At 42.8% G+C, this 14,558-nt stretch overlaps 1 protein-coding gene across 1 annotated transcript in view; it reads left to right on the top strand.

Annotated features, from left to right (window-relative positions):
• Positions 1 to 14,558, top strand: part of GSG1L2 (GSG1 like 2) — a 234,694-nt gene that overhangs the window by 126,779 nt on the left and 93,357 nt on the right. The window contains exons 3-4 of the mRNA XM_085616721.1: positions 6,224 to 6,376; positions 7,845 to 7,956. Of these exons, the coding sequence (XP_085472847.1) occupies positions 6,224 to 6,376; positions 7,845 to 7,956 (265 nt within the window). The remainder of the gene's footprint in view (positions 1 to 6,223; positions 6,377 to 7,844; positions 7,957 to 14,558) is intronic.

The following is a 14,558-nucleotide window of genomic DNA, read 5'->3' as shown; positions in this document are numbered from 1 at the left end:
ACACAACAAAAACCCCCAGCCCCAGCCAAACCCCTAACCCTCCCGCTCCAACCCCCCAATCAGGTTGTGCAATGAACTCCCTGGACCCCCTCCCAACTACAACAACTGTAACTACAGTCTCTAAATGTGAACAGTGAATGGGAATCATCCCTTGAGGTACGCAGGTTGGCCACCTACAGGCCCTGTACTTGTGACAGGGCGATCGAGCGCGAGACTAGTGTACCAGCTCAAGGACCATCCCCCCCCAATCCCGCAGCCCTGCTCAGCTCCCTCATAGCATCTGAAATTGGAACTCCAGGGAATTAAACATTCTCAATATGGCCCAGCACAGCGTAGCCAGGCGACACCCAGCGATTTAACAAGAAGCAAACAGGAGTAGTCATTCAACGTCACTTAGCCTGTCCCGCTGGTCCGGGTCAACTGCCGGTGTCTGAGCCTTTTGGTCCTTTAACAGTTGTTTGGCATATTTCATAGCCGCCTTAGCGTCAACAAAAAAGGATGGCTTACCGGGACCTTGGACCCGGAGTTTAGCAGGGTAGATGAGGGAGTATTTGGTGCCCGCCTGTTGAAAAAGTTTCTTCGCCGGCAAAAATTCCCTTCGAGCGGCTTGAACCTGCATCGTATAGTCCGGGTATAGTGCAATGTGGTTGCCCCTGTATTGCAAGTCCGATATGTCCCTTGCCATTCGTAAGATCACGTCCCGGTCCCTATAATTCAAGATTCGTGCAATAATAGGCCGGGGCGGTGCACCGGGTTTAGGCCTGGGCCCCAGTGATCTGTGAGCCCTCTCGACCAGGAACATCGGAGACAATCCCGACCCAAACAGATCCTTACACATTTGTTCGACAAAGAGCTCCATGCTGGTTATGTCCGTCGTTTCCGCCACACCCGTGATGCGGACGTTGTTGCGCCGCGAGCGCGCCTCCAAATCCTCATTTTTCTGCTGAATGAGTGTTAGAATCTTCTCCATGCCCCGAAGTTGGCCGGCAAGGCCGGTCTGATTTTCCTCCGTGTCGGCCACACGTGTTTCGAGCGATTCCACTCTCCCCTCTTGTTTGTCCATGCGGGACGTGATACCGTCCATGCGGGCAGCCAGCGCATCCATTTTGCCATCGATGCCATGTAAGCTTGTTTTCAGTTCCTGAAACATGGCCTTAATGTCCGCCTCCTGAGCACCCCTCTGGTCCGCTCGAGTAGATTCGGCCTCACGGAGGTCTGGGTCTGGGTCCGGCGGCTTCTGCTTGGACTTGTCGAAAGTGATTTTCGGCTGCCGCGTGTCCGGTTTGCCCATGGCCACTCACCAGCCGCCACCCGGCGCCGCGAGTATGCCCTGGCGGCCGCGACCAGTCGCCGCCAGTCGCCGACCCTCAGCGTCTCACCGAGGGCAGCAGGTCGGTTAGTCCCAGTAGGTAGGCTGAATGGCTGGGCCTCCAATAGCGGGGCGCGCACCCTAAGCAGAGCAGGCGGGGAGAGTCACAGCGCAGGCCGCCGGAGCAGGACAACCCTAGTACAGCCGTGCACTTTCCACATAACAGGTCAACGCTCCAACCTCACCACAGTATTGTCGGGGCATGTACGGTAGCCGGCCTCGTCTCTCCGATCGTCTCCCTGGAACCTTCGACCATGGGACTTCTGCTTCAGGCAAAATGGCCGCCACTGCGATCAGCCGCCCGGGCCCGTCGCCGTGCGCCGTCGTGCAATCCAGGGGCGGACGTTCGGCAGTCTTCCACACCAGCCGCCGCCTCCTCAGCTTCACTCCGACAGCCGTAGGGGGTGAGACCTTCGCCGGGGTGCGCTTTTCTTTGGGCGAGCGAACAGCCTCTGCCTCACCCCTCGGATAGGTTTCGGGCACTCAACACGCAAGGCCCCGGCTCTAGCGAATGGTGTAGGCCGCCACGACTCCGCGCCGCCCGCGGGCCGCTCTCCGTCCACAAGCCGACGACGGGGTCAGAGCACAGGGCGGACACCCAGGACTACCGTCTCGGGCGGGGAGGACCGAGCTCGCACCCCAGTTCAGCTAATAATTGAAGGATTTCTGTGCTCGATCGGCGGAGCTGCGGTTTCAGGCAGCCATTCCGCTCGGCAGCCAAGCCACGCCCCCCCCCAACCGGCTTTGAATGTTAATCTTTGTTCTTGTTTACCTCTGCATCTATAGCTCTTGAGCAGCTACAAAAGGTAGAAATAACTTTTATTAAGGTTTTGAAGTGCTCTTATACTGGACACAACAAAGCATCATTCCTTATAAATCAGTTGTGATTTACAATGTCTTTAATCTTCTAATATCCCTTCCTGTGTAGAGAGACACAATTGAGTAAAGACAGTACAAATTAGAATTGTAGTTTATGTAATCAATTATCTTGAACCCAGTTACCTCTCCTATCACTCATGTATGTTATACTTGCTTTTTCTTTGATCCTGTACTGCGCTCCCCTGCCTATTGTCTAATTTCATGCTAAAGAAATACCATGTACATACATACATCTTATATTTAAGTGACCAGCTCTCTTTGTGTCCCTGATCATCTAATTACATATGCTATTGTGCCTGTACAATCCATCTTGTTGTTCCTAGGCCTCAGACAATTTTGTGATATGCTGGCATAATGTAGCCTATTGTGCGGCATTTCACATTACACAAAATTCCCTAATTACACTATTATGCCACGTATCACAAACCCCTAATTGTAACTTGACATAGGAAACGCTCAGTATCCTTGTAACATTTACGCATCTTGCGTAGCTTGTGCTCTAGAATTCGTATTCCATTGCATCAATTCTTGGATTTGGTATCTAATTCTAATGTTACTTGAAAACCTACCGGTATCCCATGAGATGCAGTAGTTATTTATGAAGAGGGAGTACATTTACTTTATCACAAAGACATTTTAACAGTCAGACAAGCTTTGACATTTTGCTTTCCTCTATTCATAAGAAATTTCCCTCTTTATAAGTTTGCTTGCACACAATAATTTCCCATGGTGGATGTACCATATTAATTTTTGTAAGAGTGTAGTTTATAATCAATTGCCCTATTTAACTAGTCTTCTTTAAATCTGATTTCTAAATTAAAGTACATTCAAGAGTCTTTAGAGATAATAGTTACATATTGCAGATTAAGTTAATTAACATTTTAAATGTCCACATATTTCATTCCAACAAGGAAAACTCTTCCCCAACCATACAATACAAAGTTTGCCAATATATCTCAACCTATTAGTGACTTTAGAATGACAGTGGTATTAGAAGGGCTACCACATCATTGTCTCCTCTTGTCAACCAATCTATAGGTTACAATATTTTGGGACAAAGTTGGTTAAGGTTACCACCTCAGACCAGGTTATTATGGACACTGGTCCCTGACCTGCATTATTCACCTACAGATCATTGATTGTATATGTATTTGTCTAATAAAATCAATGAAAGCAAGAGAGGACTACAACACCCAGCATGAATTAGGTATCGCACAAAGTCCAGAACTGAAGACAGTGTCTGTGGTAACCTGGAGAGAGGTGGGTACATAAAAATGGGGTTGCACCACTACCTTGCGCGCATATTTTATCTTCATATATTATAGTATAATGTCAGAACAATGGTTACAATTTGAATTATATAACAGAATTAAATGTTCATCTAATGAGTAGTTGTGCAAAAAATGTAATACTCTTATATTTACTTATTTTATATAAGTTTATGTAGACTCACGATATAGAATATGAATCTTCTCCAATACAGCTTTTAGATTTTGCATATAGGACTTCCTACTTAGACAAAATGTAGACAACATGGGTAAAATGAATTGGTGTAGATGAAAATTCATTAATAGATAGCGATCCTGAACTATCCCAGAGACCTAGGTCCATATGTATCAAAAAAGAGTTTTGCGATTATCAAATTGCGATTTTTAAGGAATCGCAATTAGAGAATCGCAAAATGCAATGTATGTAGGATTTGCAAAAAATTTTGCGAATCCCACATATTCCTTATTTGCAAATCGCAAATTGATATTCGCCAATAAAGAATACCTTCCCATCCATTCCTATGGGCTAGGAGGCCCATAGGAAATGAATGGGAAGACATTCTCAATTTGCGATTGCCAATTAGAGAATCGCAAATTGAGAATGCAATTTCAAGGTTGCAAGGGTGCCAAAAGGACACCCTGTTACACCCCTGAAATATGTATGTGTTCACATTTTGCGCACATACATGCCCTAAGGGCACGTATGTGCAACATATGGCACTTTAAAAAAATCAAAAAAGTGTTTTTTTAAAGAAAATCGCAAATTACCACCAACTTAAAGTTGGTGGTAGTTTGCAATTCCTCAAGGCCAAATAGCAAATTTCTGGTGCTTCCAGAATTGCATTTAAGGAAACACAATTTGCAATTCCCTAATTGCATTCGCAAAATAGAGAATCGCAAATTTTGCGATTCTCTATTTTGCGATTGTCTTTTGGGATGATACATCCCAAAAGGCTTTTTCCCATTCGCAAATGGGCTAATTCTCAGAATCTGCCTGTTTGCAAACAGGAAAAAGGCTTGATACATATGGCCCCTAATTCCTGAAACAATTCCTCCATAGGGTTACAATACCCTGTATTGATCAATTAAATATTATTGTCTAAGGTATTTAATTCCAGCTTTAATTAACAATTTCCTTCTTCTATCGCTGTATTTGAATAGAAGTTTTTGATCATTGTTTAAATTTGTCTAGACTGTGCTTTGATATACTATAGAATTACATCTCACGTCTTCTCTTAGTCTATTCAGTAAACCTGAATTATGCCATGCCTTTCTTTGTTTAAAGAATTCTCATTTGAAGAAGTACACGTTTCTAATGAAAGACCCTGCATCAAGCATGGATTATTGAAGACAACATTTCTTTATCAATGTCCTTGTTTATAACGGTTGGATTACTCTTTAGTGTAATATGCATGGGTTTATGAATAATAATTGATGCAGTACAGACAATGAGGAAGGATTAGCATGCTGTGAAGAACAGGTTGCTGATGAGTATGGAGACAGATTTACACGATTGATGTATGCAATCAATACATTGTCTCAGGAGGTAAAATCTAGATCTTCATTTTAGTCTGCTGTTTTCGTGGTGTTTGAAAGTATTTTCGCTTCATATCCATCCTCCTCATTGTCCAAGCTAAGCTGTTGTTGCTTTAAACATGGGCTTGGCTTTTAGCTACTTCACTGTTTTGTAGGAATATCATAGTAAATGCTATTGTTTCATATCTTGGAGAATCGTTTAAATTGTTATTTTAACCAAAGAAAAAATCTGTTTCATATTAAAAATACCCCTTCGCCACAAAAGGACTCTTCTTCTGGAAAATCTATGACATTAGTGTCCTTGAGGCCAGAAAGTGTTACTTGCTAGTTCTTATTTAAGAAAGAAGATCATCTAAGGTAGCGCCTTCTCAATGCTGCATTCAGCCTTTCACTCACTTGTTGATGAATGTACAAAGCAACAAATAACCCTTAAAGAGGTGGTGTAGGGGGTATAAATTCTAGAAACACCTCTAATATAATATCCTTACAGGCTTCACTGTACCAGTAGCAGAGTAGACCAACCTCTGTTCTTTCTAGGAACTATTGGCTGGTCCTTCCACTAATCTTCCAGGGCTTGCTACCTTGGTGATGAAGAAGGGGCTAGCAAGGGGAATAGTTGGGAGCACAGTGAATACAGTCCACTTGCTCTCCTCCCATTACAATGATGGTTTTATTTCTCTTCACTTCAGAGTCTGTTCTCACCTTTAGAAGTTCACCTAAACATCTCTGGCCAGGACTTGCTGATGTACCCACAGGTGTCCTGTGCTCCTCATGCTCTAGCAGTGTATTTCAAATACCACCCGTATAATTCGAACAATTGTCTCTCTCATAAGTACCCCAATATAATACAATTTATGAATGCCCAAAGAATCATTTAAGAAAATACAAATAAAAAAGACACACATTCAGCCGGCACACAAATGCTTACATTTCACTAGGCAGTACTTCTTTTTAAAACAAATGCAGTAATTGAATAAACATGATTCCTTACATGTTGTTGGTCCTTTTCTAAGCCTAATCTATAATTCCATCAAGTGCTGGCTGAATGTGGTAAGATTAGTTTCTCCAAGCAATCTTCAGTGCATGTGTGCAAACAAATCTCTGATAGTTATAGTAATGTCGTTGTTCTGGATGGAATATTCATGCTGTTACTGTGCTTTTTTCTATTCAGGTGTCTTGTGGCTTTCGATTGTGGCTGAGTTACTTTATATCATGTTGCTTCTCGCTGGAGTTAGTCTCATGTCCATTGAAGTTTGCCACTACACCACGTTTATCGATGGGTTAAAGCTGAATGCGTTTGCAGCAATAGTCACCGTTCTGTCAGGTACATTTACAATACTTCCTTTTGTTTTATCACTACTCCTTTAGTCAACTGGTTTACAGTGTCAATCATTACTCAGTGAGTGCGTAAGTGTTTCTACTGCAAACCTACCCTCTTTCTCGCACATACTACTACTGCTGCCAAAATGTTCGCAAAATGCTCTGTATATTGGTTAAGTTAAATCTTGACTGTCACACCTGTTTTACGTTTTTTGGCCAAATAGAATAAACCTGGATTTAAATGATCAAAAAACAGTTTTAAAATGAATATGCAAGAAAAGTGAGCATTGATCTTTGCTGCAAATAGTGTTTGATAGAAAATATTGGCAGTTTGAACAGAAAGATTACACAAAGGTGTGCAGTAATTAGTAATCGAGAATTATGCAAATTGTTATTCTAATAAAGCTTTTTACAACCCCTATTCAATTTCGCACTCACACTCATCAGTGTCACGTTCTTGTTTGCAAATTGAAATGGTAAGGTGTTAGTATATCGCTTCCTCCTTCCTTGAGCAACTAGTGAATTATCTCTGTGTGCTAGCTTCTTGAGATAGCACATCCATCATTTATTTTTGGTTATTGGATCCTTGCATATGTGTGATGGACTGTAAGAGGGTACCACTAAAAGCAAATAGGAGCTGTGTGCCCATTTAGTAATCAAAAGGCAAAGTTTTATTTCTGGCTCGCTAGTGTGACTAGTTTGTGAAATCCTTGGAAAATTATTGTAGCTGCTTGAGTCCATCATTTGTTAACTTGAAAAAATGAGTTAACCATCAATAGACACTATATGAAAAGAAAAAATAATGGTTAACACCTACATGTTGTGAGTATAATTAAAGTCCTGCCCTAACCACACGCACATGGAATATTGAAGTAAACTAACCATTACTTGTCTTACTGGTTATGTTTAGTAATGTTTCTAGAACTGTACTTCACATAGGGTTGCCACCTCCCTCCTGGTTAATAAAGAGACTGTTTTCAATCTAGGACTTTTCTGATAATGCATTCGGGGTTTTGTTTTCCTTTCATTTAACTTAAGAGACTAACACACCTGAAATCTGTGATTTGTAGGTAAGAAGTTCAGGACGGAAGAGTGTGTCTGTAATGACCTGGAGTGAGGTGGTCACCCTAATGTCACATACGATACTCTGAGGAGGAGCATTTTCTGAGGAACAAAAAACTTCAGACAGTAACAAACCTCCAAAGTACTTGGCCTCCACTCTTTTAGAATCCTGGGTCTATAAGTTAATTAAGCACTCATCTGGATACTAGTCATTTCTCCTCTACCCTGAACAACAATATTTTGGTATTGAAAACTCAAATTGATTGTTTGAAAGAAAGATAATTGTGTGTGACTAGCCAGACCTAGCTCGACTGCAGCCCACAGTTACACTAAAAGACAACTCTACTACAATTATCTAGTTGAAAAATGTATTTACTCTTCTTTGTTCATATACATATTTATTTGCAAAGGACTCTTTGGAATGGTGGCACACATGATGTACACAACGGTATTTCAAATGACGGTGAACCTCGGCCCAGAGGACTGGAAGCCACAGACATGGGATTACGGGTGGTCTTACTGGTGAGCGACTCATAAATATGTAAATAGAAAAGATGTATTACAAACATGATCATTTCCATTCCACACACTCAAACATTTCCCCATGCCTACCTACATACCAAGCATCTAAACATTGCTACTTAATCATTTTCACATCAAATATAGCCTCATAGACCATCAGCATACCAGGCAACTAAACATTTCCCCCATGCTTGTTATCTTCACACCAAGTAAGCAAACATTGCCACATGATCCTTTACACAACAAACATTGCCCAGTAATAATCAATACACCTGCCAACTAAACATTGCTCTCTTGATCATCTGTATTTCAAGTACCCATGGTGGTATGATCATCTACACACTAAACATTGTCTCATCCACCTACATGCCAACTAAACATTGCCCATATGATCATCTGTACAGTGTGTACACCAAACATTTCTCCAGTGATCATCTAAATATAAAACAACCTAACATTGCCCATGATCATGTGCAACTCATAGAACATGCCTATAACTATGCATCAAGATTGAAGAAATGAAGCACGATCTATAAGAATAAAAACAAGTTTTATTTCTCAAAAACGCATGAGACATTCGCTGAAGAGTGGTTAAAATCAAAGAAAATAAATGGTTGCATGTTTTGCAGATTTCAAATATTGCATTCTGCTATTGTGCTATGTTATATAGAAAAGTAATTATTTTTAACCTATTGTGGAGATGTTGTGTATATGTTTTGAAGCTATTACTGGATAGATCTATGACTTCATTAATGCATTCAGTATTTCCTTTGAATTTAAGTTTCCGTTATCGTTAAAAAAGCTTTCCAATGTAGCACGCCCTTAGCTGCTGATTGGTTCTTAAAAATACCGCACAACCTCCTACTATTAGGGGTACTATTTTACATTCCTGCCTTTTGATTTCCAACCCAATGCAGTTTGGAAGCTGTATTCTTAAATCGCATCATCTAAACCAATTGGACAACCACACACAAAAACAACAGCTGCTGCCCCGTCCTAACAGGTGGACGTGCCACACCCCATTACCTTTTGCACATCAAGAAGAGTGTCTGTCAGGCTGAGCAAAGTTCAACCTGATAGACATTCTTCTTGTCCAGGTCAGGCAGCCAGGAACTAGGCATGCGCTAAATGCACATGCTCCTGTCTGCCTGAGGTGAACTTTGCCGGGCCTAAGATGTCACATCACCTGTGGGAGTGATCTACTTTGCCTTCCAAAGCATCTCAAGGCCCTACCTCTCATGATGAGGGGAAGCATTGCTGATTTCCTCAAACCTTGGTGCTTCAGTTTTAAGCCCTGAAATGTCAGGGCGGAGTGGGGGAGTCAGCAACTCTCAATGACCCCATCCCAATCTGTGACAAGGTAGGGATAGCTGCATTCTCTCATTGGCTGACCTAAGTTCAGCCAGTAAGAGAAGGTAGCAGTCCCAACCCTCATGAGACATCTAAGCAGAGCTGCAGCAAGTAAGTGTGATTTTTTAAATGTTTATTGCTCATGTATATATGAAAATTTGGGAGTGAGTGTTGTGAATGGATGTGTGTGTGTTCACATGTGTAGAGGAATGGGTGTAAGTGAATGTGTATGTGTGCGTGTGTGCCCTGTCTGCCCCCCTTCCTGCTAAAAGTACCGTCTGCCACTGAAAAATAATGTTATGTAAAAGAAAAGCTGAGGGCCAGAGTATGATGTACCTAATTATATGTTTTCATGAGCAAGAGAGAGTGAACTGGACAGCCTAACCTTTGTTACAAAGTACACCTGCCATCCTATACATTTTCAGATGAATTGTGTTCAGTGTGAGGACATGCTACAGTAAGTAGGTTCCAGATTGAAAAAATGCCAAACATAAGCTTCCTAGATACTATGGGGCATATTTATGAAACTATGGCGTAGCACATCAAGTCATCTTGCTTCACTATGCTGTGTCATAGAGAAAGGGCAGGAATGCACCATATTTAAGGGAATACGGCACATTCCTGCCTTTTCCCTGGACGCTGGTGCACATTAGGCAGCCTAGCCTCATTGCAGGCAGCCTTTCACCATGTTGAAGGGTGCCTGTGTTGTAGGCAGAGTTGTTTTTGTGCAGGAAGGGACACCTTCCTGCAGAAACAAAATCTCAGGAGGCATATTACTATGTGTGCCACAGAATGCACCACAGATAGAAAGAGGAAGTAGTGAGGAGTAATAAAGGAATTTCTCCTTGTTACGCATCCCCTGGGAAGGAATAATATTCTGGCACATTTCCAGGTTTATAAGTGCTCCTAAATCTGAGAATGCGTCACAATCCATGGGAGTTGAGTGGGAACATGCACGCAACGCCTATGGAATGCCTACCCAGGGCAGAGTAGTGCAACAAAGAGATTTGTGCTGCGTTGCGCTTCTCGAGATTTATGAAGCCATTCAGCTACCAAAAGTGGCTTTGTGTGGCTTCATAAATCTGTCTTAGAGGTTTGTGTCATGCATGTACCATATTGCGTGGAGCAAACACGATGCAACCCTCTAATAAATATGCCCCTCAGAATCCAAGACTTGCAATTGAGCATAGTGGCAGAGTAACGGAAATAGGTGCCAAACATTGAGCAGAGCGGTAGAGCAATAGAAATAGGTGCTAAACATTGAGCTTAATGGCAGAGTAATGGAAATAGGTGCCAAATATAGAGCATGGTGCCAGTAAGAAATTGGGTTGTTCGTAGTGGTGAGCAAAATATTCCGTTCCATCTGCAGAATTGGCAGGATTTTGGCCAGTTTGTGTTACTGTTTAACACAGGTTTCTGGCAAAATTCTGCCAATCAGCTGGGTGGCAGAATTTTTCTCCCATGAGGCTCCAGAATATGTGAGCTGGTGAGCGAGAGCAAGATTTGCATCCTCTAGCGTGATTTTCTAATGCAGGCAGTTGGTAGACTTTGCGAGAGGTCATGGTCAGGTGGCTGTCGTTCAAGTAGCTCATAGATTTTCTACTCTATCAGCAGGAAAATCAACTGTAATGGCAGTGCACTCTTGTGCAATTTATTGTGCTGTTTGCATTGATTTTCAGCGCTGCTCACACTCCCGGCACTAAATTGTAGTGCCAGCAGTGGAAGCTGTATATTTTCTACTCATTGGAGGAATTCCATGGAATCTCGCTGAGTTTTTCAGTCACCCTGTTGTTGGTTTACTAGGATGTGAGCCCTGGTCAAGCAGCAACCACTATTCTTGTAAGGGTGAGGCCCATGCAAATCCTAAATTAACCTGTACTCAACTCCCTGGTAGCTTGGCACAGAGCAGTCAGGCCTAACTTTGAGGAAATGTTTGAACTATTTGCGAAACACTTCAAGCAGTAATAAAGTGCAAAACAGCACACAAAAAGGATCCCGCACCATGTTAGATAAATAGAGTTATTTGAAATAAATAAAAAAAAGATCAAAATGACAAACATCCAATCAGTACAACAGTAAATATGCAGGTTTACAGATTTCAGTGAAAATAGCACCAAAAAGCACCAAGCGCCAACTGTGGATTTCTCATCACATCAGACCGGGAAAAAGTTACAAGCTCAGGCCGTCTGCGTTGGACAGCCAGCTGGATACAAGAAATCACTTAGGCCTGCTGAACAAAGTATGTTAAATCCCAGTTTGCATGGCGTTACAAGGATTTGTGGCAAAGATGCATCATGCAGTGGAAGCAATTAATCAGTTCCTCTGTAAGGCTGCGTTGACAGGTCCTGTGTCATCATCAAGGATCCAATAAATGAGGGCTTGCGATGTGAAGTCTGGCACTGACGTTGCGTTGCGCAGTCGGGGCAATGTGTCGGTTCTGTGGAGCTGCAATGCAGAGTCTGGCATCGTTGTCAAGGCTGCTGTAGACAATGGATGCAAGGGCCTGTGCCAAGGATGCATAAAACGGTGGTAGTTCTGATGAGGCAATGGGCTGTGATGTTATGCAGGTCATTGCAGCTGTACTGATCCATGCAGCAGCAGTAATGTGTTGGTTCTGCTATGGGTTGCGCCTCACAGCAGAGGAGATGCATCAGGTCTTCTGGATCCACAGAGACTGGCAGAGCACCTTAGGCCCACTTCCAAGGGTTCAGGACTGGGGTGGCACCACTTGGTAGGGTAGACTCACAGATGGCAAAGTCAAGGTACTGGGTTCAATGTTCTTGGCAGTAAGGAGGCGAGCCAACTAGACCTTGGTGTCACTTTGGGATCCTGGGTTCAACAGATGCAGGTCCAGTCCTTCTAACACGGGCAGGAGGGCAGCAGGCAGCAGGTCAGCACAGCAGGGCAACCGTCCTTCCCAGCAGTCATCCAGTAGAGCAGACATCTGAGGCCCAATATTTATGCCCATTTGAGCCTTTGAAGTGGAAAGAAGCTTCTAGAGGCATGCCTTTCAAGTGCAGGTGCCCTGCCTTCTTGTCCATGGCTCCAGACTATTTACAGGGGGTATGCAGTCCTATGTGTGGATTATAGTAACAATGGGGTAACCCAGTATCCCTCAGAACCTGGGCAATCATATACAAAATTAACAATTGGTTCTGTCGGGTGTAGATTATTTCTTAAAACATTAAACCAGTCATTGGTTAATTCACATGGAAGACAAATTATCATAAACAACACACATAGAGACCAAAAAAGGGTATTCAAAAGTTTTATAAATTACGTCATTTATAAATACCCACATTAATTTGCATGGCTGTCAAGACAAAAAGTGAGCTGTAATTTGTGACAAAGTGACATGTGGTGCTCAGTGCTGTGGTGAGGGTGCGTAATATATACAAGGTGACTTTCGTGGTATTGTCGTTTTCAAAAGGCCAGAAAAACACAGATATTTGAATAGTTCTGCAGACTGAATAAGTAGGTCTTTATACAGAGTCTTTCAACTGGTCCACGGGATATGTCGACGTTTCAACCCAAGGGGGCATTACTGTCTTAGTCAATGCGGGTCTTCATCAGGACAGGGACAATAGGGACAGCCTATGGGATAGTAATGGTTATGGTCAGGTGTGTTGAAGTATAAGAAGCTAAGATTAATCAAGGCAGGTAAGGTGGAAGACTCACCTAACGGTGCCCAATGCGATTCAGGGGGCGTGTTATTTCTCTTTGTCTTGTTTAATCGTTCACACACTAGCGAAGGTATACTGCGCAGCGAGAATTCTTCCCAGCGGAGCTTCCTAGTTGGGAAATGAAGCGTTGTAAGGGAACCTAAAAATGGCTGTGAATTATATACACACATGCGCTAGTCAGGAAAGGGGCATAAGCCGACTCACCCAGTGAAGGGAATCGACTCCTGTCTTCCAAAGATTCTGGAATTTGCAATATAGGTGAGGGTGGTGGAGGATTACAGGCAACCGTCCTGTCTCCTATGATCATATAGATCACTGTGCGGTTCTGTGTAGAAAAGGTGGAAGGTAATTAGCCCCTTCTGTAGAGATCGCATCTAGATTAAGCGCCTATGCAGGACCGCATTCATACTGTTTAAAGCGCTTACCTTGAAAAAGAGAGAGACCCAGAAAAACGAATTATTCCGGGCAGGAGGCGCAGGCGAACGTCCTGTCTCATCCAACTCTATCCACGAGTGTGCCGATTTTCTGTCGGTTATCAAGCTAGATGGAGCGCGTGTATGTGACGTGTGCAGTAGCGTCTGTAGCTCGTTGCTAAGAGACCCGCTACGCGTGTAACGTGGCTCCGTCATGAGATTAGAGTCAGAAGAGGTAACACAGTAGCGTCCGTGGCTCGTTGCTAAGAGACCTGCTACGTGTGTAACGTGGCTCCGTTTTAAAATTGCAGTCAGATGGGGTATTGATAATCATACCACAGTTCACGAAACAAGTTCGAAAAGCAATGTAACTCTAAATAGACCGAGTGGTCAAGACCAGTTCAGTAGGGTGAATGATCAAGGCAGATCTGCAGCGCGCAAAGCCATAGTCTGTTCCGGGAAACTAAGCGGCTCTTAGGCATGAAGAAAAGGCCATGTTTAGTAAAAATCTGAAAATGATTAAGGACTTAAATTTTTGAGGTGAGGTACAGGGAGGAGATTGTCTCTCTTGTAAAATAGAATGGCTGCACCAATCAAAAGTAAGATCAAGATCGAGTGAACAATTAGAGCGACCATACTTTCGTTATACAGAACATACGTTAATTAAAACCATTTACAATAAATGCAAAAAAATATTTTCAGACATTATCAGATGAAAGTTACACAGAACTTTTGGCATAATATGCAAGATATATACAGTGTGTTAATTATGAATACATTCCTAAATGGGAACAGGACATAAATAGCTAGGTGGCTCGAGTTGTCTTAAGTTACCTACAATCTCGTTCAAGATATGTACAGTGTGTTAAATAAAAGTACATTCCTAACTGGGAACGGGACATGAATAACTACATGGCTAGAGTTGTCCCATTTGCCTTGCGGTCTCTTCAATCTCGTTCAACCCGTTCTGAACAGAGTTGAGCGAATGAACCCATCTGCATTCTTTGTAGTTTAGGACCCCAGATATTGCGCCTCCTCTTGCATTGGGACTGATCTTTTCTATAATCCACCATTTTATGCTGTTGGGAGAATGGTTATGTGTCATGAAGTGTTCAACCATGGGTGCGCCCTGTACTTTACACCTTATTCTGCTCAT

Source organism: Triturus cristatus, chromosome 7, assembly GCF_964204655.1.
Source record: "Triturus cristatus chromosome 7, aTriCri1.1, whole genome shotgun sequence".
Lineage (NCBI taxonomy): Eukaryota > Metazoa > Chordata > Amphibia > Caudata > Salamandridae > Triturus > Triturus cristatus.
This window is presented reverse-complemented; position numbering and strand designations above follow the sequence as displayed.